Source organism: Carcharhinus amblyrhynchos, chromosome 16 (genome assembly GCF_965287045.1).
Source record: "Carcharhinus amblyrhynchos chromosome 16, sCarAmb.v2.hapA, whole genome shotgun sequence".
Lineage (NCBI taxonomy): Eukaryota > Metazoa > Chordata > Chondrichthyes > Carcharhiniformes > Carcharhinidae > Carcharhinus > Carcharhinus amblyrhynchos.
In genome coordinates, this window is record NC_137339.1 from 26,445,674 (window position 1) to 26,468,894 (window position 23,221).

A 23,221-nucleotide genomic window follows, 5' to 3' on the forward strand; every position below is an offset into this window, starting at 1 on the left:
AATGACCATCACAAATGACCTTTCTTGGCAGTAAGGGCCAGTGAAATAAAAGGAGCAATTCTAGCTACAATTTGTGCATGCTTGTGGAGCAGATTGGGTTTATTAGTGAGGTTGTGCAGAGTTGAATAGTTCACAGCTGTTGTTTAGGCTTATGCATAAAGCATGGTCACATGGACAAGGAACTGGTGAATTCTCAGGAATGCAATTGGATCCTGGCAAGTTTCAGCACCTTTAAAGTGAAGGAATTAACAAGGGAATCACCTTCTTCTTAAAACTACAGTTTTTCAACACAAGAATAGATTATACTGACAAAGTGTAGAATTTCAAAATCTGGCCCACTGAATGCTTAAGGAACCTTAGAAGTAAGATTGGCAGTAAACTCTGAAGGATATTACTTTTAAATCAAAAATGATCAAGGAATTGACTTACTTTTAAACTGGACAATGCATTTCAACTGAATTTATATATATAGCAGACCTACTGCAGAGAGGAATTCAAGTGGTGATCAATTTTAATTTGTATGAAAGCAACAACTTGTAGTTTTGCGCTATAAATAAGTTTAGTCTTAGGCCAATAGGCCTATAGAGTCATAAACTTAAAATTGCCATGTTCCCTTGTGATATGAATGGAAGTAACATGAGCAGGGTGATAGTTCTTAAACAAGATTCTAGACTTTTCATATATGGGCAATGGCATGTCTTCTTGCACAACATGTGACGCCTGCAATTTAAATTTAAACACAATGACAGATATGTGGTACACAGCAAAGCACTGTGAAGCTGTCGGTTCTCTTCCTCCCCTCTTGCTCGGAATATTTTCCAATGGGCAGACTCTGAGAAAACAACGGGAAAGTTACATGCTGAATCTTTCAGTTCAGTCTTGAGATCTTCCTACAAAACCTGTTTCTGACATGTCTATCCCGATGGAATATAGCTCAATCTACAGAGATTCACAAACTATGGATAATCTGGAGAAGCAGCTGATCTGCCCAATATGTTTGGAATTGTTTACCAAGCCTGTCGTGATCCTGCCCTGTCAGCATAACCTGTGCAGAAAATGTGCCAATGATGTCTTTCAGGTAAAAGATGTGTTCTAATGTAAAGACCTGTGTAAAACTACCAGTTTGCTTGAAGTCAGGGATATTTCAGTCAAAATCTAAACATTCTTTAGATGTAAGATGCGAATAGCAAATCACGCCATTAAATATATACGGACTGATTTATTGGGGGAGGGGGAGGATGAGCATTGTTTGAAAGATAGTCATTGTTGTAAGCAGTTTGCTCTATTTATCCTCTGGCCACATGATGATTCAGAATTATTTCAGTTTTACCTAGTCCCACCCTATGTGGTAGTTCTGATAGCAATTCAGTATGACCAACCTTAAAAGAATAGACAAAAGCTTTACTTTTCAATACTTACATATAGCACCATATGAAATTAATTTGAAGGACAAGATTTTTTAAAAAGAATTTTGAAGTTGCTTCATATTAAATGAGTAAATATGATTCAAAATGCATCTAACTCTAGTCTAACATAGAAACATAGAAGATAGGAGCAGGAGAAGGCCATTTGGCCCTTTCAGTCTGCTGTGCCATTCATCATGACCATGGCTGATTGTCCAGCTCAATAGCCTAATCCTGCTTTCTCTCCATAACCTTTGATTTCATTCACCTCCAAGTGCTATATCTGGCCACCTCTTGAATACATCCATTGATTTGACATCAACTACTCCCTGTGATAATGAATTCAATAGGCTCCCCACTCTTTGAGGTGAAGAAATGTTTCCTCATCTCCATCCTAAATTGCATACTCCAAATCCTCCCAAAAGTTTTGTCTTTTTTTTTCACAACAATGAAGTGGAAAAGAACTCGTGTGCTTTGTGACTGACTAACACCCATGGAGCATCTGATGTTTCCAAAATTGGCCTTGTTAAGTTTAAAAAAAGCAAAAGAGATAAATCTGATAACTATAGTCTATTCAGTGGTTAGTAAACATCCTAGACACTATAAAATAATCACTTGAAAGAACCTGAGATAATAAATGATAGCCAACATGCATTTGTTATTAAAATCAGAAAATGCTGGAAACTCAGCCTCTGTGGCTCGAGAAACGAGTTAATGTTTTAGGAGCCTGCATGATTTTTCTTCAGAGCTGAAGATTTGTTAACTGAATTGAGCTCTTTAATGAATTAATTGATAGGTATATGGATTTTCAAGACATATTTGATAGAGTGCCACATTGTTGACTTGTGTGCAAAGTCAAAGCCCATGGGATTCAAAGGACGTTGGCAGTGTGGATATAAAATTGGCTGTGCAATGGGAAGCTGAGTGTATTGGTGAATGCATTTATCAAATATGCTGTGCTGCCTCAGAGTAGCTACTAGGGCCACAGCTCTTTTGATTTGGAAATGTAATTACAGCGAAGAGGATAGAATCTTAGGGACTGAGTCTGCTACTAACTTAAAATCCAGTGACAACTATTGTATTTCAATTCTTTTCAAGCATTTGACTTCAATCCTTTCCAAATCAAACCCAGCAGAATTATTAATTGTTTAGATCATTTTATCCTCCCCAAACCTGGCGGGGTTAGTTTGGAGGATGTGGGGAGTGAGGGGGTGCTTTACAGGCCAATGTACTGAGCATTCAGTCAGAGCCTGATTACTCCTTGCTGATTATGTCGTTTGAGCTGGCAATGCAGAGCGAAATCAGACTCTGATTGTTGAGTCTGAAAGAGTGGGGAAATACTGGTCCAAACTATATGAATGGTTGACTTAGGCGTGCTAGCAAGGAATGAAGAGAGGTGATTTGGCGAGGATGGAGAAGCAGAGGCTGTTGAGGTATTACTGTTTTTTTGAAAGGTGAGCAGATTTGCGACTTGACCAGGGCTGAGGGCAGGCCAGCAACAGTGAGGCACAAGGCACCAAAAGCCAACATGAGCTGAGCTCAACAAGACACAGTAAGAAGTCTCACAACACCAGGTTAAAGTCCGACAGGTTTATTTAGTAGCAAACGCTACTAGCTTTCGGGACTCTGTCCCTTCGTCAGGTGAGTCTACCTGACAAAGGGGCAGAGCCCCAAAAGCTAGTGGCATTTGCTACCAAATAAACTTGTTGGACTTTAACCTGGTGTTGTGAGACTTCTTGCTGTGTTTACCCCAGTACAATGCTGGCATCTCCACATCACGGTCAGCAAGACGACCAGGTTTGCAACTCGAGCCAGGGCAGGCCAGCAACAGTGAGGTGTGATGCCTCAAATCAAGCCTTAGCCACAGGGAGCTGATGAGTGAGCCTGGCTGGTGCCTTGAAGACCCCAGGCCAGCGAGGTGAGAATGAGAGTGTGGGAGAGGTGAGGGGAGATTGTGAGGGGATGGGGAATGGAAGGGGGGGAAGACTGTGAAAGTGTGGAGGAAGAATTTGTGAGGGGGTTAGCCAGGATTGCAGACTTGCAGGGAGGCAGATTTGCATTTTGCACTGTGTTGCATTTTTGAGGGAGGGAGAGTTTGTGATGGGGTTGGGGTCTACGGGGACGTAGAGTTTGTGAGGAGGGAATGGGCAGGAGAAGAATAGAGTGAGTGTTGTTTGAAATCCAAAATCACATCTTCATGGTGAGAAGATAAACCCAATATTTGCAGAGTTGAATTGAAGCTGATAAGAACATAGGATTGACTGTACAAACGCCTGTGACTTAGACTGATTTCCGGAGATACCACATTGCCTGAACAAGTTGAACAAGAAGGATTCTGAAATGACAAGCACTTTTTTTTTCCACAAGTTAAAGAGCAGTGATCATTTTGTGTATTTTGTGGCTTCTGCCTTTGTGTTCTGTGGGGTGAGCACAGTTGGGGTCAGGTGAGGCGTTAGGTTTAGTGGGGGCCCATACATGAAGGCTAGCACTGTAAATCCTCCTCTGTCACAAACTGAATTTTGTGGCATATTTTAAATAAAATAATCAGTTCCAAAGAATTTGTTTTGAATTAGGTTGATCTATTGACAATATGTAATGTGTTTATATTACGCAAGCCAATTTTGCAATCCCTGATAAAATGGGCTGCTGGGAACACAGCCAGAATCTGGCTGGTAGTAAAGTGGACAGTGGGTTTGCTAGATTTGTGACATCAGCCCCTGTTACGATGTTAATTGGCTCTCTGCCTAGGTCCCAGGAGTGCAAAAGGTTTGCTGAGCAGAAATGAAGTCAGAGGGAAGTAGCCCTGGATGTTTTAACCACTGGTTCCAACTCCGATGAATTCTGATGTCCAAATAAGATCAAGGAAATGTCTAGTGATCGACACACACTTCTCCCATCCCCACCTCACCTCTGAACCACCAGCCCCCATTCTTAAATAGCAATCCTGTATGAGGATGTCGAGAAGGAAGCAAGGGTATAGAAAATATTTTCGGTAGACTGGTTGGTGTGCTCACTGCTGCTGAATGTGTTCAAAAAGTTCTATGTCTATCACAAAGAGAAACTCAAGAGGTACCAAGGCTATTCTTAAAAATTCTTTCATGGGGTGTTTACATCACTGGGAAGAGTAGCATTTATTGCCCTGGAGGAGGTGGTGGTGAGCCATTTCCTTGAACCCCGCAGTCCACACAGTCTTCAAGCTCCTCTCTAACACCATCCTGAGTTGGAGCTACATCGTTATTCCTTCACAGTTGCTGGGTCAAAATCATGGAACCACCCCTCCCAACCAACCAACCAACAGCACTGTGGTTGTACTTGTACCTTGTGAGCTGCAGCTGTTCAAGGACGCAGCTCACCACCACCTTCTCAGGGGTAATTAAGGATGGCCAATTAATACTGCCATTGCAAGCAGCCCCCATCTGCCATAAGCAAGTGTTAAAAATAAACCTTACTGTGTCGTCTGCCAATAGAACCATGTTAATTGGGATGGATGAAGAACAGATATTGAGGTCAGAGTGGGCATCGAAATAAACTACCGAGAGGCACCAACAGCAGCAGAATAGTATACATTATCTTCCTCCATCACTATCTAGTTGGAAGATCAGTCATGTACAATGGGAAACGCAGACAAATGTGACAGAAGCAGGCATAATTTAAAATGAGATATTAATTGGGCAGCACAATGCCATAGTGACTGCCTCACAATGCCAGGTTCAATTTCCGATTTGGATCACTGTGTGGAGTTTGCACGTTCTCCCCGCGTCTGCGTGGGTTTATTCTGAGTTCTCCCACAGTCCAAAAGACATGCTGGTTAGATGCATTGGCCATACTAAATTCTCCCTCAGTGTATCTGAACAGGTGCTCGAGTGTAGCGACTAGGGGATTTTCATAGTAACTTAATTGCAGCGTTAATGTAAGCCTACTTATGACACTAATAATAAACATAATCTATTGAAGTTACAGCACAACATTAACTGTAACCAAAGACAGAATTATGTGATATTTCATTTGTCAGATTGGAAGTGGCTGGGTAAATGGGGTAATGCCGGCATCTCCATAGCATGGGTAAGTGAGCAGTTCCATAGAACAGATAGTACACAGTGTGTCCCACCTGACACATTAACGGCTTAGAAATTATGAAGCATTATAGTCAATTATTGTTAGCCTCTGTGTCAGGTATATTACTGTCTCCTGTATTTCTGTTACGCTGCCAATTACTTTTAATATCCCTTGCATTTCTGTTTGTAAGTAAAATGTAACCAAGTTTTAGTGTGGACCAGGTGTTGGCCCAACACTGGGAGTTAAATGTGGAGAATATTGGGCTGAAGGGAGAAGAATTCTAGTTGAAGACATCATCAGTGGGTGTCATATTGAACTTTTTCAAAATTAAAGAAACTTTTAGCTAAAAAGACACCCACATTCACAGGCACATCAGCACATATCATTGAGGTGGTGGCTCACCATCAGACCCTTTGGTTGGAATTCTCCCATCCTGCTGGTGTTTGACTGGAGGCTGGAGCAGAGAGTCTGGAGAAGCCAAAATGTTGGAAACTTGACGGCATAAAAACCCATTGCAGTTCTCCCAGTGGCTACCACTGTTACCTGTATAAACAGTACGGGACTGAAAGACTCATGCACCCTTCACTTGGATTGACTGAAGTTCGGGTTGAATCACAATGTTCTGACTATGTCAGGAGCTGTGGGTTTTAACAGAAAGAAAAGAACATGACTTGCAAACGTGCATTCAAACAGACACACATTAGGTTTTATTGAAGAGCTGTCTTTTCTGCTCTGCATCAAGTACAAACTGAATTCTGATCACACAACATAATGTTATCATCATCATCAGAATATGTGATCAGCTCCTAAAATAACCTGAGCCCTTGCTTAAATATATAACAAGGTGAAGCTGACAAGCTCAAGGAGGGCACTAGGTAATGGGGGGGACAATAGACAAAGTGTGCTTTGCAAGGACAGGGAGGGGTTGGAATGCAAATGCAAGAGGGGCAATTTGGAAAGAAGGTGTGCAAAAGCAGTTGTGGAAGGGCAAACTCAAAATGGGTAAGGGGGAAGGAGTACTGTGCAAGTCCAAGGAGAAAGGGCAAGGCTGCACAATGGAAGGCAAAAGGAAGACTGAGGGCGAGAAAGCTGGACCACAACAAAGGTACATGAAATGCTGACAAACAAGGAGTCAAAGGGGGGGATAGAGAATATTGTTAGTGTGGCAAATTAGGGATGGTTCACATTGGAAGTTGGACGTGGTTTGGGAGGGTCACTCTTGTCCTTAGAGCAGCAGGCACGCAGCAAGAGCATGTGAGTACAGTGTATCCCAGCTGCAGTACAAAAAGAAATTGGCAACCAACAAAAAGAGGAATTCCAATAGTCTTCTCTAAGCATTTAATAGCGAAAGTGATGGTAAGAGGAGTGGAGGGGAGGCAGTTGTCATGGCTGAGGTTCTAAATGAATAATTTGCAGCTGCCTCTATCATGGAAGAAGACGCTGCCTAGTCGTAATGAAAGAGGAGGCAGATGAGATTCTGGATGGTCTAAAAATGGATAAAGATGAATTATTAGAGAGATTGACTTTACTTAAAGTTGATGGGCAGGATTTTACAGCTTCGCTCATCCAGAAATCGTAAAATCCCTCCCAAGGTCAATGGACTTTCCCATTGTCCATCTCTCGTCTGTTCCGATTCCCATGACAGGCAGGGCGGTAAAATTCTGGCCGATATGTCACCAGTCCCTGGTGGGACACATTCCATTGTTATCAAGAAAGTGTAGCAGATTACGACTAGCTGAGCTTTTTTTTAAGGGAACTGGCAGAAGCCAACAGACTGAATTTTGCCTCCTTCTGTGCTGTAACAATGCTGTGATTCTAAGTCCCTATGCTCATAAGAAAATAAAGATTTTGTTCCCAACTGTAGCACCAGAGATTCAGTCAGTATTCCATCATTATATAAGTAAAATTTTACAGATATCTCTCCCAAATTTACTGCAAAGCAGCAGGTGACTGAACACTAGTGAGACACCAGACAATAGTGACATCTTTTTTTTTAAGAGACATGACTTGACGTGTGAGCATACATGTATGGAATGATAATCTGAACTCATTACATTCAGGCTATTTCGTGGTTCTAATTTAGTCTGCTGGTCATTCTTTACTACCACTTAACAGGGAAATTGACTCATTAATGGAAAAGTTTTAAAAGAGTTTTGCCATCACAACATCAATGTTCATTATAGCATTACAGTCATAGAGGTTTACAGCATGGAAACAGGATCTTCGGCCCAACTTGTCCATGCTGCTCAAGTTTTACCATTAAGTTAGTCCCAATTGCCCGCGTTTGGCCCATATCCCTCTGTATCCATCTTGCCCATAAAGTTAAAATTTATTTATTAGTTACAGGTAAGGCTTACATTAATGTTGCAATGAAATCACTTAAATTCTCCTAGTTGCCACTGTCTGGCACCTGTTCAGGTTAATGCACCTAACCAGCATGTCTTTCAGACTGTGGGAGGAAACCAGAGCACCTGGAGGAAACCCATGCAGACATGGGGAGAACATACAAACTTCACACCAACAGTGACCCAAAGGGGAATTGAACCAAGGTCCCTGGTGCTATGAGACAGTAGTGCTAACTATTGTGCCACCATGCAGCCCCATATGCTTCTTAAAAGACAAAATTGTACCCACCTCTACTACTACCTCTGGCAGCTCATTCCAGACACTAATCACCCTCTGTGAGAAAAAATTGCCCCTCTCGGCCTTTTTGTATCGCTCCCTTCACCTTAAATCTATGCCCTCTAGATTTAGACTCCTCTATCTTTGGGACAAGATGTTAACTGTCTAAGTCATCGTGTGTCATTTGCATTTGACATGCAAACATAAATGCAGGGTTGTAAAACATTAATGCAGTCCCAGCCATGCTGTATCCTCCTTTTTCTGTTGTGTGCTGCTTTATTCAGCTTTAGATATCAGAACTGGATGTGCAAATACCAGTCTGTGTAATCTAAACCGGATTTTCCTTTGTGGATAGTCTCGGGGCACAGCTGGAGTTTCAGGGGGTCGATTCCGGTGTCCATTCTGTCACCATGAGGTTATCCTGGACAGACATGGAGTTTATGGACTGCAGCGAAATTTGTTGGTGGAAAATATTATCGACATTTACAAACAAGAATCTTCAAGGTAAGAATTATTTTGTTACATGCCAGTGAAAAAAAAAACTGTGTATATCTTTGGCACAATTTTATCATCAAGGATTGCATTAGAAAGTTTAATAGGGATAAGATAATTAAACTACTTGGAATAATATCCATGGAGGATTCTTTCTTAATCTGAAGCAGCTGCTAGTAAACGGCTAAAGAATTGTTCAAGAGCATAAAAGGCAAAAACATTTAGTCAAAGTAAAATTGGGCTATAAAACTGGCTGACATGTACAAAGATGATTTGTATACAGTGTATATAATGTCATGTTGAATTGACCCATAATTTTCATACCATTAGCTGTTAAGAACTACAATGGTTTGTATGTATTAAAATATATTCAGAAAAAAATCTTGGACAGACATGAATGGCACTGACAAATTCTGTGAGGGACATTGTGTCACAAATAAAGAGCAATGGCTATTAATGAAAAATTAACACCCTTTAACATCTTTTTTAAGAATAATTTTATGGGATTAGGCATGGCTAGCTGTGTCAGCACTTATTGCCCAACCCTAATTGCCCTTGCAATGGGGTGTTGAGCTGCCTTCTTGAATCATTGCAGGCTCTGTGAGGTAGCTAGACATATTGTGCTGTTAGGGATGGAGCTCCAGGATTGTGATGGACCTCCAGGTGGTGGCGTTCTGATCTGTCTGCTATCCCTGTCCTTCCAAATGGTAGTGGTCGTGGATTTGAAAGCTGCTGCCTAAGGAGCCTTGGTGAGCTTTGCAGAGCATGATACACACTGGCTGCCACTATGCATCTGTGGTGGAGGGAGGGAATGGTTGTGGAAGGGGTACCAATCAAATGGGTTGCTTAGTTCTGGATGACGTTGAAATCCTTGCTTATTGTTGAAGGTGCATTCATCCAGGCAAGTGCAGAGATTTCCATCACACTCCTGATTAGTGCCTTGAAGATGTTGGATGAACTTTGGGGAGTCAGGAGGTGACATAATCTGCAGGATTCCTTTCTCCTTGCCTTTTCTTGTAGCCACTGTATTTATATGGCTAGGCCAATACACTTTCTGGTCAATAGGGATATTGATAGTGGAAATTCAGTGATGGTAAAGCCATTGAATGTCAAGCAGTGATGGTTAACTCCTCTCTTGTTGGAGATGGTCATTGCTGGGGCATTTATGTGACATAAATGTTACTTGTCACTTGTCTGCCTGGATATTGTCCAGGTCTTGTTGTATTTCATATCAGAGGAGTCATGAATGGTGCTGAACAATGTGCAGTCGTCAATGAACATCCCCATTTCTATCCTTATGATAGAAGGAAGGTCATTGATGAAGCAGCTGAAGATGATTAGGCCTCAGGACACCACCCTGCGAAATCCCTGCAGTGATGTCCTAGAGCTGAAATGATTGACCTCCGACCAGCAAAACCATCTCCCTTTATGCTAGGTGTGACTCCAAAGAGCTGAGAGTTTTCCCCCAATTCTCATTGACTTCAGTTTTGCTACGACTCCTTAATACCACACTCAATCAAAGGCTGCCTTGGTGCAAAGGGTAATCACTCTCACCTCACCTCTGGAATTCAGCTATTTTTGTCCATGTTTGAACCAAGTCAGTAACGAGCTTAGAAGCTGGGTGACCCTGGTGGAACCAAAACTGAATGTCAGTGAGTAAGTGAAATATATATTTTACGTACTTTGGTCTTAGACAATAAAACTGAAGCCTTATGTTTAAGTACATTTTGCAGTACTTTTTTATGCATTTTGTGACTGACTGGTCAAGGCATGCAAAAAATAATTCAGCAATTTTCATACAATCAATCTAGATCTACTGCAAAGCTTGAACAACCAACTTGTGAAGAGCACGATGAGGAGAAGATTAATATATACTGCACTTCGTGTGCAGTACCCACCTGTTCATTGTGCAAAGTATTTGGTGCACACAAGGATTGTAAAGTTGCCCCTCTTCTAACTGTTTACAAGCAACAAAAGGTAGTTATACATTTTAAGCATTTGCTGTTGAGGTGGGGTGACAATAAATCAAGGGGCAGTCCCCTCATGTTCAAGCCTTACCTCAAGTGTCCTGACTTTCTCTTAACAAGTAGAAAATTGCGCCACATTTTCTGCCTCCTGATTACATTCCCAATGTCGCCAAATGGCTACTGTTCCTGAAACAAAAGTAAGCGTCCACGTGGGATAGTGTTAGTTTGTTAAACTATTCTAAAATGGAGGAAGACTGTACATTAAGAACGTGGCCAAGGAAGTTAAAGATGGTATCAAATTGAAAACAGAAAGGTATAGATAGGCTAGTGGGAAGCCAGGGAAAACCAGCAACGGATGACTGAGAAAAATAATAAAGAGGTAGAAGTCCTCCTATTTTGGTAGAAAAAATATAAAGGGAAATTATTGTCTAAATGGAAGGAAACTTCAAAGTGCTTTGGTGCCGAGGGATCTGGGTGTTCTTGTGCATGAGTCACAGCAAGTTAGTATGCAGGTGTAGTGGGTAATAAGAAAGGTAAATGGCATTTATTGCTAAAGGAATAGAATATAAAAGCAATGAAATGTTCCTGTTACTGTGCAAAGCATTAGTGAGACTGCACTTAGAATATTGTGTACAGTTTTGGTCCCCTTTCTCGAGGAGGGATGTAGTTGCATTGGAGGCAGTTCAGAGGAGATTCACTAGATTGATTCCAGAGATGAGGAGTTTGTCTTATGAAGAGAGCTTGGGTAGTTCAGGCCTATACTCTCTGGAGTTTAGAAGAATAAGAGGAGATCTAACTAAGGTGTACAATATGATAAGGGGATTGACAAAGTAGATGTGGAGAGGATGTTTCCTCTTGTGGGGCAATCTAGAACAAGAGGTCATAGTTTTAGGATAAGGGATGGCAGATTTAAAACAGAGATGAGGAGAAATCATTTTCTCAAAGGGTTGTGAGTCAGTGGAGTTCAGAGCATGGTGATGCCGGGACTCTGAGTAAATTTAAGGAAGAAGTGGATAAATTTTTAATTAGTAAGGGTTTGAAGGGCTATGGTGAATGGGCAGGAAAGTAGAGTTGAGGCCTAAATGAGATCAATCATGATCATATTAAATGTAAGAGCAGACTCGAGGGGCTTAGTTGCCTACTCCTGTTCTTATGATTCTTGTAATTGTGAGAGTAAACTTGCAAGAAATATAAAGCCAGGCAATAAAAGCTGAAACGAGTATATAAAAAAGACAGAAAGATAGTAAGGATGACACTGGGGCATTAATGATGAGGAACAAGGGGAACAGCAGAAACTTTGAACAAGTATTTTATATCTGTCTTTGTGGTTCAAGAGACAAAATTGGGCAAAGGGGAGGAAGGAACTTCAGATGATTATTATCACTTGCACTTAATTGAAATGCTTATATAGCATCATTCTGATTGGTTGCCTTCTCACTTAAATACAAATTATTTTACCAAGTTTGTCAGGAAATACGGTCACCCAATGCTGAGGTCACCGAATATTTAAATACATTTCAAAAATGTTGAATTTAAATGTAAAACTTACACATGTTGCCTTTGTTTCTCAGTGTGAACTTAATGATGAAGTTGGAGCGCTTGTTGCAGCTAACGATGCAACTCAAATATTCATTGCTCATCTGGAGGAAACTAGCAAAAATATTGAGGTAATAACTTACTTAAACCAGGATATTCCAACCTTTATGTGTAAGCGTGAAAAAATAAAGTTTGGCACAACATTAAATAGGTGTTTAAAAAAAAGAGGTATGACAAGGAAGCAACTTACCAATAAAAATCAAAGCAACTTTCCCTTCAAGATTGAATGCACTTCAAGTACTCCATTAATCCTGACCGTAACATAGACAGAGTCTAATCCCAATTGACAATCTGTGGTTTCACTTCCTCTTTTGTAAACCACCTAAAAAAGTAAGTTTATTTATTTGTCACAAGTAAGGTTTACATAAACACTACAATGAAGTTACTGTGAAATTTCTCCAGTTGCCACAGTCCGGTGCCTATTCGGGTCGATGTACCTAACCAGCCTAACTTCAAAGGGAGCCTGAGCGGGGTGAGGTGAGGGGTCAGGTCAGATAAACCTCATGGCTGTGTGGTGTGGAGGTCATTGCTGAGGGGTTGATGGTGTTTCCTCAACCCTCTGGGTTCAACATTCCAGGTCCTCCACCCTGTGCAGATCCCTTTGGGAAGGCAGGTGTTATAGTAAGGCCAGTTGGCTCAGACTGCAAGCCTACTAATAACATGTGAATATGCATTGATTTGAATATGCATTGGCCCACTCTGGCTGGAACCTGATTGGGGTTATGAGCACAGCCTGGCAGGGTTACAGTGAGTTAGGCAACCAGTGCAAAACGCACTTCCCTGCCAACTCCCAATCCTCCGGGCCATCGCAATTTGCAACTGGGGCTCGCAGGCCTAGCCACGTAACCCAATCTGCTGTTTTATGACCTTACCTTTTTGGCTATTAATCCCTTAAGTCAACATGGACCTAGCCTTTAAGTATAATAGTCACAAAGCTGCTTTAGTTGCATTTAACCCAATTTCTGTTTGAACTTTTTAAACACAGTAAAAAGTCTGACAACACCAGGTTTTAGTCCAACCTATTTATTTGATAATATACTCGCAATATATTATCAAATAAATAGGTTGGACTAAAACCTGGTGTTGTCAGACTTTTTACTGTGTTTACGCCAGTCCAACGCCGGCATACCCACATCATGAACTTTTTAAACCAGAATCTTCTCAGAAATAAAAATGATCTCTAAAATATTACTGTGAACCATGAATTAGGTATTTATAACAGTGTGCAGCGGGGATGGGGTTCAAGAGATCTACTGAAGGAATCTATGGGTCAAAGGAGTGGTCAGGGAGGTAGGGACACTGGTGGGCCAGAAGAATGGGGCATTTTGTGTCACTGAAATTGGGAGATTAAATCAGAAAGATTTTATTTTTTATTTTTGTTCGTGAGACTACAAAATGAAAAACACAGTCCACAGACCACTTTGATTGCCATTATGATAATGAGCCACCATCTTGATTCACTGTGGTATATGCAATTCCAGGATTTTGACCATGCAACAGTGTATTTTGTGATGATCTAGATAGAGACCAATAACTTTAAAAAAAGAGATCAAACTTCCAGTTGCTAACTGTAAGAACAGCATGGCAAGAGTTCATGTAATAACACTTTTACTGTAGCAAATGACTAAAATCACTTGACTAAAAACTATTTTCTTTTTGTAGTCAAATTGTATTTTAAATCACAGAGAGGAAAATTCCCTTTTATGCTTTATGTATACCATATTCTGCACAGAATTATAGTCATAATGGCACCTGCCCATACTTTCTTCCAGTTTCCAATGCACTCTTGTATCCATGTTTGACTGAGTAGTAATTCCAGTGGACATCTCCATTTGCTTTACTCAGTTTTCAGAGACTTCCTTAAATCCATCGCCAGCAGCAAAGTCTGTTCCCTTGATTCTTTTTCCCCAGTCAATGTCAAGATGAGTCTCCCAGGACTCTTAGCTTGCTGCAGGGAGTCTGTCTCCCTTTTGTATCTGGTTGTGGTAGCTCACAAAACCAAGCATCCTTTCTCTCAGCAAACCACACAGAACTCCTGCCTCTGTCAGGTGGGGGAGGGGTGCCCTCAGACTTCCTGATTGGTGGGCGCAGGGGAGGTCATTGTTTGGTTTAAATTTGGCACCTTGATCTCAGTGCAGCGAGGCATTGCTGGTGTGTTGAGGCCCTGCCCCCACATGGTGACGTGAAACTCAACTACCAGCTTTTTGTGGCAAATGTGGTAAGATCTGGGGAGAAAAAACTGGTGTGTTTATCTCCTGAACCAAAACTCTGCCATTTTTAGTAAAATTCCCCCTATTAACTTTGCATTCTTGTAGAAATGCTAATTAACTATCTTTGATCCCAAGTCCCTCTCATCTTAGAAGTGAATAGACAGTTTATAGCACAACTGTTTATAACCCAATACCCTAACCCAATACCTTCAATACCTTTCTGGCACTTTGGGAAACTCAAAGTCTACTTATTTTAAACTCAGAGACTGATGTCATTGTCTCCAAGTGTAAATTCCTTCACCTTCTTCTCAGTAAAACAATTTAAGCCAGGCTTTGATCTCTAACAAGCAGAAAGGTCACATGACCCTATCACTTATTCTATACTTAAAGCTACAGCCCCAAAATATGGTGATTGTATTAGCCTTTTAACTGTACCATATTCCAAGTCAAGAGTGTGACTTGAAGGAGAAAGTGTAAGGATAAAAAGTTGGAAGTAGACAGAGAGTTGTGATGGTAAACAAGATCTGGAAGCGCAGTCAGACATAGATGTATCAGACACAGTCATAGTGATAATCCATAACTCTACTGGTTCTCCTTTAGCCAATTCCTCCTCCATAGACACTACTGCCCTCTCACGTCTTATCGAATTGAACAATCAGACACATTCCTTCACTTGCACCTATATTTTGTCCCTGTCATTGTCACCATTGGCATTTAGTCCAGTTGATGCTATGTTAAAAGAATTATGATTACCCTCCATGTAACTTATATTTTGATATATATAGATATGAAAATATGTATCTGCCTGGGTATTAAAGAAAACAGTTGCATTATTAGTAAAGCTGGCAATGAACATTCAAACTAAATGCATTTGAATTCTGGAATCTACAGTTATGTCACCATATCTTAGCACATTGACCCACATTAATAAATCAGGACCAATCGTGCACTGTATTGTTTGGTCAGCCTGTTCTATTGAAATGCCTCAGGAAAGTAATCAACAATGATTTTGAAGTTGCCTTCCCCAGCTGGTCTGAGGTTTACATTTTGACTATTTTAACAAGACTGCATAAATGGGCATTTCTCTCATTCTACAACAACCTGTTCCGTGTTGTTTTCCAGGATAACTGTAGAAGCCAAATAGAAATTATGTGTGAAAAGCTGGATTCCCTAATTGCAATCTTGGAAGCAAAAAAACAAGAGATGATGCAAAAAATCGCAAGCGAGCAAGAAGAAAAGATGACCCACTGCAAGTCTTTGATCAAGACATACTCTGAACGTTTTCAATCCACGTCCAAGCTCATAGAATCGGCACTTCAGTCTCTGGAGGAACCACGAATGGTAGTCTTTCTGCAGGTATTGATATTTTTCTGCATTCTGCTTTCGTTATCTCTCTGATTTCCTTGTAGGGTCTTTGCTCAGAAAGTTTACAACTTAATAAATTTTTCTTTCGCAGAATGCAAAGATGCTGACAGCAAAGTAAGTAAAGACACCAGTTTAAAACTTACCAATTGAAGAAGGATCTCTTTTGAATCCAATTAAGGCTTCTTCTATAATTAGAATTTCAGAAGCGACAAGAGCATCAGTGATCGAAGATTTGGAGGGCAGTTATGAAAATATGGATCACTACAATGTAGATTTTGAGAAAGAACAGAATCTACTCCAAGCAATCAATTTCCTCGAAGGTAAAAGAGCCTCTCTGCATAAACTTATTCTTCCCAGAACTTTCTTTCAACCAGCTGCCATTATTGGCAATTTAAAAAAAAACATGAATTTTATTTAAAGTGCTATTAAGCAATGCTAGAATTTTGCACTTTCCCTTGATGGGTTTTGAGGCTGGAGAGGGGGTAAAATTTCAAGGATGGAATTCCTTCTGCAATTCTGCCCACTGCAATTATATGTTGGTGTGGGCAGGGCCACACCAAGAAAGCCCTCCCTTGCCCCAATTATGGCCCTATTTTAGGCTGATTGGCAGATGCTAGATTGGAAGGTCAAGAGGGGGAATCAAAGTTTGATCTTGAGTGAGGGATGCATTCATCAGAAGTCCACTTCTAATGGAGGGGCTTCCCTTAGAGCCTGGAGATCTCCTGGGCCCCCTTGTGACACACCCCTCGTCCCTTGTCCTCTGCCTCTTACCTTTACTCCAGGTCCTGGCACTTAGTCCCAGGCAGCTAGCTGCAGTGACCTTCTGGCCACTGTAGTGCTGTTCCTGGAATGATTGGAGAGATGTCGGCCAATCAGTCTGGCTGCTCTCCAAGGTGGGACTTCCTCCTGGTGACTGGCAGAAGTCCCACCTTCTGGCAATCAGCGCTCATTAGAATGTAAAGCGGCACTGGGTCTGCTGTACTTGGAGGCAATGTGTCATTCACCCCCCCCCCCCCCCTCTTTCACCCCACCCCCAATCCCCAACCATCTGAAAAGTTCTTGCTTATGGATTAATACCAGCAAATCCCCACTGATGTCTGGATGTTTAGCTGGTAAGATGAAACTGATTTTAACCTTCTCATTCCTTCAAGGTTACAGGTTAGTTGCTTTTCATTGGACTTTTCTCTGGTCTCGCAAATCCATTCTGACCAAACACATCTCCAGAAATCTGCTCTTAATCATTGGCAAAGTGATGGATGATGTTGTTGACAGTGCTGTATAGTGATACTTACATAGTAATTACCTACGCATCAATGTTCAATCTGGGTTCTGGACCTTATTACAGCCTTGGCTGTAATAAATGGACAAAACAATTTAACTCTACAAGTATGCTGAGAGTGACTGTCCATGATGTTAAAGCAACATTTGGCCACATGTGGCATCAAAAAGCCTGAAGAGTAAATGGGACGTTGGTGTACAAATCTTCACTGATTGAAGTCAAACCTAACACATGGAAGAGTGTTGTGATTGTTGGAGACCAATCGTCTCAGTCACAGGACATCACTCCAGGAATTTTTCTGTGTCCTAGGCCCAACAAGCTTTCTCTGTTCATCAATGACCTCTCCTCTGATAAAAAGTCTGAAGAGAGGATGTTCATTGATGATTGCTCAGTGTATTATATCATTCACAACTTATCAGATACCGAAACTGTCAGCAAGACTTTGAACAACATTCCATGGCATTTGCACCACTGAATCCCTCATCATCAACATCTTGGGGGTAATCATTGACCAGAAACTGAACCGATCAACCATATAGGTACTGAGGCTACAAGAGTAGATCAGAGGCTGTGAATTCTGCAACAATTAACTCACTTTCCAAAGCCCGTCATCATCAACAAGGCACAAGTTAGGGGATGATGGAATGCTCTCCACTTGTCTGGAGTGCAGCTCCAAAAAACAGTCAAGGAGCTTGACACCAAGCAGACCTCTTCACTGGCAGTTCATACACCAATATAAGGATTCTCTCAGTCTGCCATGTGTGCTGTGGCTTCAGTGTGTACGATCTGCAAGATGCATTGCAGCAACTCACCACGTCTCCTTTGACAGTATCTTCCAAATCCATGACCTCTATCAACTAGAATGATAAGGGCAACAGGTCCTAATCTTAAATCTCATTATTAATAGCTTCTAATATTTTGCCACAGCAAATGTTAAGCAAATTGGCCTGTAATTTCCAACTTTCTTTCTTCCTCTCTTTTTGAATAATAGAGTTTCATTTGCTATTTGCAATCTAATAGAATTTTGCCGAATCTAAGGAGTTTTGGAAAATTAAAACCAATACTTTGGCTATCTTACTAGCCATTTCTTTTAAGATCCTAGGATGAAATCCATCAGGACTTGGGCTCTCATCAGCCTGTATCTCCAACGATTTACTGAATACCACATTTCTGGTGGCTGTAATTTTCCTGAGTTATTCCCTCTTTCCTTTAAGGCTGCTTCCACTGCAAAGACCGATGCAAAATACCAGTTCAATTCATTTGCCATTTCCTTGTTTTCCATTATTAATTCTTCAGACTCACTTTCTATCGGACCATTACTCACTTTTGTAACTCTTTCCTTTTCAAAATATTTATCAAAACTCTTATAATCTGTTTTTATATTTCTGGCTAACTTTCTCTCATACTCTATTTTTCTCCTTCTTATTAATCTTTTTGTCATCTTTTGTTGTTTTTTATATTCTGTCCAATCATCTGACATGCCACCTGTCTTTGCATAATTATATGCTTTTTCTTTAAGTTTGATACTATCTTTAACCTTTCTACTCGACTATGGACAATGGGTCCATCCCTTGGTCTTTTTCTAAGTGATTGGAATGTATCTATTCTGTGTGTTAGGGTACTGATCTCCAACAATTTTCTATTTTGGCATTTGTGTGAGGATAAGGTGTTTCACTACAGGTGCAGTTTTACTGACAAACTGGGAAGTTTTATCAAAACAGACTTTAGTTAACAACATTGTTTAATTATAACAAATTAATTAGCTTAACTTCTAACAATTGAATAATACTTAAGCAAACAAAGATACAAGTCCTAACCGCTAACTCATCACCCCCCACCCCCCAATCAAGCAATATTTCTCTAAAAGACTTAAATCTCTCTTCAAAATTAGTTTGTAAAACTCAGGCATACTTGCTTTGACTTGGGTTAACAGCCTTAGAACTTTGGAGATGGAGAGAGAGAACGAGAGCTTCTTCATTTAATAGCTCCAGGCCAAACATCACCTATGAACAGTATTGTTTCTCTGGATACCCATGTCTGGGCAAACTGTACAGATTTATTATCCCAGCTATTCATTAGGAATAATAGTACAGAATCATCAAACAGTCTTACATCACATTGTTTTCCTTTTCTTTTGTAGTACAATGCTTCTGCTCCTCAATTTCCACCTTGAAATCATATGTGTCTGCTGACTGCTCTACATTTTTCTTCTCATAGATGATGAGCTGCTGTTGACTGTCCTGCAGTTTATGCCCAGTTAATTTCAACAACTTAGGAACAGGCTCCAAGTCAATCAACTTTTCCTGCATCTGTCTTTGCATCTATTCAATTTCCATTCACATCATCTTCCAGTAACTGATTCCCTTTCTCTACTTTCACCAGTTTTACATTGCACTCATTTGCTTCCATTCATATCTTCATTAACTGAGTAGTACTCCCGTAGACAGAAGAAAAGTACAAAGAAGTGAAGTAAGACAGCTTGATGGAACTGTACCCAGTAATTTATCCTAATTTTTGATTACTTCCTCATTGTCCAATCTAATTTGAGGAATGTCAAATTCAGAATCATCTGGATTTGTTGTTTCACTCTGAGTTGTACCAACTAACATATTGTTCTTCTGCTTTTCTTCCCTGTCAAACCAATGGTGTGCCTCAAGGATCAGTGCTGGGTCCACTGTTATTTGTCATTTATATTAATGATTTGGATGAGAATATAGGGGGCATGGTTAGTAATTTGCAGATGACACCACAATTGATGGCATTGTGGACAATGAAGAAAGTTATCTCCAATTGCAATGGGATCTTTATCAATTGGGCCAGTGGGCTGACGAATGGCAGATGGAATTTAATTTAGACAAATGCGAGGTGATGCATTTTGGTAGATTGAACAAGTGCAGGACTTACTCAGTTAATGGTTGGGCGTTGAAGAGAGTTACAGAACAAAGAGATCTAGGGGTACATGTTCATAGCTCCTTGAAAATGGAGTCACAGGTAGACAGAGTGATGAAGAAGGCATTCGGCATGCTTGATTTCATCGGTTAGAATATTGAATACAGGAGTTGGAATGTCTTTTTGAAGTTACATTGGTAAGGACACACTTGGAATACTGTGTGCAATTCTGGTCACCCTATTATAGAAAGGATATTATTAAACTAAAAACAGTGCAGATGAGATTTACTAAGATGCTACTGGGACTTGATGGATTGAATTATAAGGAGAGGCAGAATAGACTGGGACTTTTTTCTCTGGAGTGTAGGAGGCTGAAGGGCGACCTTATAGAGGTCTATAAAATAATGAGGGGCATAGACAAGGTAGATAGTCAATATATTTTCCCAAAGGTAGGGGAGTCTAAAACTCGACAGCATAGGTTTAAAGTGAGAGGGGAGAGATACAAAAGTGTCCAGAGGGACAATTTTTTCACACAGAGGGCAGTGAGTGTCTGGAACAAGCTGCCAGAGGTAGTAGTAGAGGAGGGTATAATTTTATCTTTTCAAAAGCATTTAGATAGTTACATGGATACGATTGGTATAGAAGGATATGGGCCAAATGCGGGCAATTGGGATTAGCTTAGGGGTTTTTAAAAAAAAGGGCGGCATGGACAAGTTGGGCAGAAGAGCCTGTTTCTATGCTGTAAACCTTTATAACTCTAAAATACCATTTAAGAATATTCACATGGCATACTCTGTAAGTCTTCATTCTATCTGCATTCTTACCAAATAATTCACCTCTTTTCATTTTCTTTCAATTTGATAAGGCCCACTTGCTTTTAACCCTCTATTGATAATGGTACCAGTACTTTCTCCCCACTAAAAAAATTACAAATTTTAGATTTCTTCTCCACTTCTTTTCTTATCTCATGCTGTGCCCCTTTTAAATGCTATCTAGCCAACTCACCAGCCCTAGTTAATCTCTCCCTAAAGTTTGACACGTAGTCCAAAAGTGTAGTCGCAGAACACTGATTCATCAATTTCTTCTTGATCAATTTGAGTGGCCCTCTTACCTCACGACCAAAAATCAATTCAGAGTGTCTGAATTTTATTGATTTATTAGGTGCATCCCTAACTTCAAAAAGCATGAATGGAATTCTTTTATCCCAATCCTCGAGTTTATCCTGACTATAGGCCCTCAGCATGGTCTAAGGTAAAGTTTGTGGAAGCATTGTTTTGAGTTACTGGAGTTATTTGAGGAAACCTTACTGCTCACAGGAAGGGAGGAAAGACCAGTGTCTTCCATTGGCGTGGGAGTTGCTGTTACAATGCCATTTGGTCTGCACCATGACTAAGAGATAGAGAGGGGAGTGCTCTACAAGGAGAAGAAGGATGATTCATAGAAGGCCATAGCCACAAAGGGTGCTCTTACAGAACAGCTGCCAAAAACAGGAGCTGTGTCTGAGGAGGCTGCACTTCATCAAAAAGGTTGTCACATATTATGCCACCTCTACACCAAAATGGAGCCTCAAAGCAATGGGAAGATGGCCCTCCCAGTAGCCATCAAGGTCACCATTACTATAACATTCATGTCCAGTGGATGCTTCCAGATTGTTGGGTTTTGGAAATGCAATTCTGTCTGAATAATTAGCTTGTCATAGTCACGTGACTCTGCTATGAGGCACTTTGCTTCAGGAGGCAGACACTTTAAGATGAGTTCTATAAAGACCTCTCACGCTAATGAAGACTGCTGTTCTTATAATTGAAACATGGTATCAGGAATGGGATAAAATAGAATGTTGAACCCTGAAAATGATTCAACGAAGACATGAGAACTCAGACACAAAACAAGTTTCAGAATCTGCAAAATGAAGAGTTACCACCAACTTCTTTACATGTTACATATTAATGGGAGTCAATTCATATGCAGAGTATAAAAGTAAATCACCGGTTCATGTATTCATGCACTAATCTATTAAATATACATCACTCTTGCTGGACCTAAAACCATATTGTTAAATGCTGGTTCACTAATTCTAGATTTTTCTCCTGGGTTGGGTGCATCGAGTCAGCATATTCCTGGCTCTGCAAACTTGATCTTTAAAAATAGCTGTCCAGACATTGAATTTTTGATTGGGGGAATGGTGGGCTGGAATGGGAATCAGGGCAGGTGAACTGGAAGAAGTGAGGAGGCTGCCTGGTGCAGAAACAAACTGGGTGGAAGCCCTGCCTCCAGGTTCTGGCATTGTCCAGAAATAAAACAACAAAGATCACAACTTAAAACTTCCTCAAACTCTTATTCCTCAGCTGCCTGCAGTCTGTGCACACATTCCCCATGCCTCACCCTAATGCCAACACATATCATCTCATGCGCACACACACACACACACACACACACACACACACACACACACACACACACACACACACACACACACAATGGCCATTTGTAGCCCCTATGTCAACTTTTGCACTTGTACCCTCTCCCACAATGCTCTTTATAGCCCCTATGCTAAACTAGTCCCCTGTACTCACTCCCATGGTCCTTCATATCCTCCATGTCAACATGCATCCCAAGATGCTTTCATAGCCTCTATGCCAACTTCTTACCAGCCCATATACCACCCTTTACCCTTACACTTACTATGCCAACTCTGTTAGTATCCACCATGGCAAACCTTAGGACATGCAGAGATGAGTTGAAGTAAAATTCTATAAAACAAAGTTCTAAGTGCCTTTTGCAGACTTCACTATATCGAATAAATTCTTTCATAAAATCCCATTTATTTCATTTATGTTCCTTCAATTAAATAAAGCTTTACAAAAACAAATATTTCATTCTTATTACAACAAGAATTGAAATTCAGGCCCACATCAAAAAGTTTATAATCACTGTAGCTGTCAACAAAACAGTAAAATGGAACCTATTGTCATGCAGCAGTAATCCAGTAATGAAAGCCCACGGGCCTATTTCAACAGTCAGAGTGAAATAGCAAGTAATCATTTATTTTTAACACCCCAGACCTTTTGTCAAAGATTTAAAGGGCTGGGCTTTTAAATGTGTTGTCTGCTGACAGTTCTTTTTGACAGGTGCTTCTGAAAGTTTTGACAGTTGATTTTGACAGGCCTGTTGACAGTTCCAATGAGCTTGATAGTGATGAGTTTGTACATTTTTTGTATGTATATTGATTCCTTATTTAATCACTGCGGAAAGGTACCTGACTTACTGCAACAGGTACCTAACTTCCATCAAAGGCCAGATCACTTGCCCAAAAGTGCTTCTAGACTTGCTCCAAAGGGGTAC

At 40.6% G+C, this 23,221-nt stretch overlaps 1 protein-coding gene across 1 annotated transcript in view; it reads left to right on the forward strand.

Moving 5' to 3' along the window:
* Positions 1-777: 777 nt before the first annotated feature.
* Positions 778-23,221, forward strand: part of LOC145354085 (uncharacterized) — a 31,134-nt gene continuing 8,690 nt past the window's right edge. Inside the window, exons 1-7 of the mRNA XM_080205218.1 lie at positions 778-1,078; positions 8,437-8,585; positions 10,385-10,550; positions 12,112-12,207; positions 15,469-15,702; positions 15,803-15,825; positions 15,907-16,031. Of these exons, the coding sequence (XP_080061344.1) occupies positions 911-1,078; positions 8,437-8,585; positions 10,385-10,550; positions 12,112-12,207; positions 15,469-15,702; positions 15,803-15,825; positions 15,907-16,031 (961 nt within the window). The 5' untranslated portion in view covers positions 778-910. The remainder of the gene's footprint in view (positions 1,079-8,436; positions 8,586-10,384; positions 10,551-12,111; positions 12,208-15,468; positions 15,703-15,802; positions 15,826-15,906; positions 16,032-23,221) is intronic.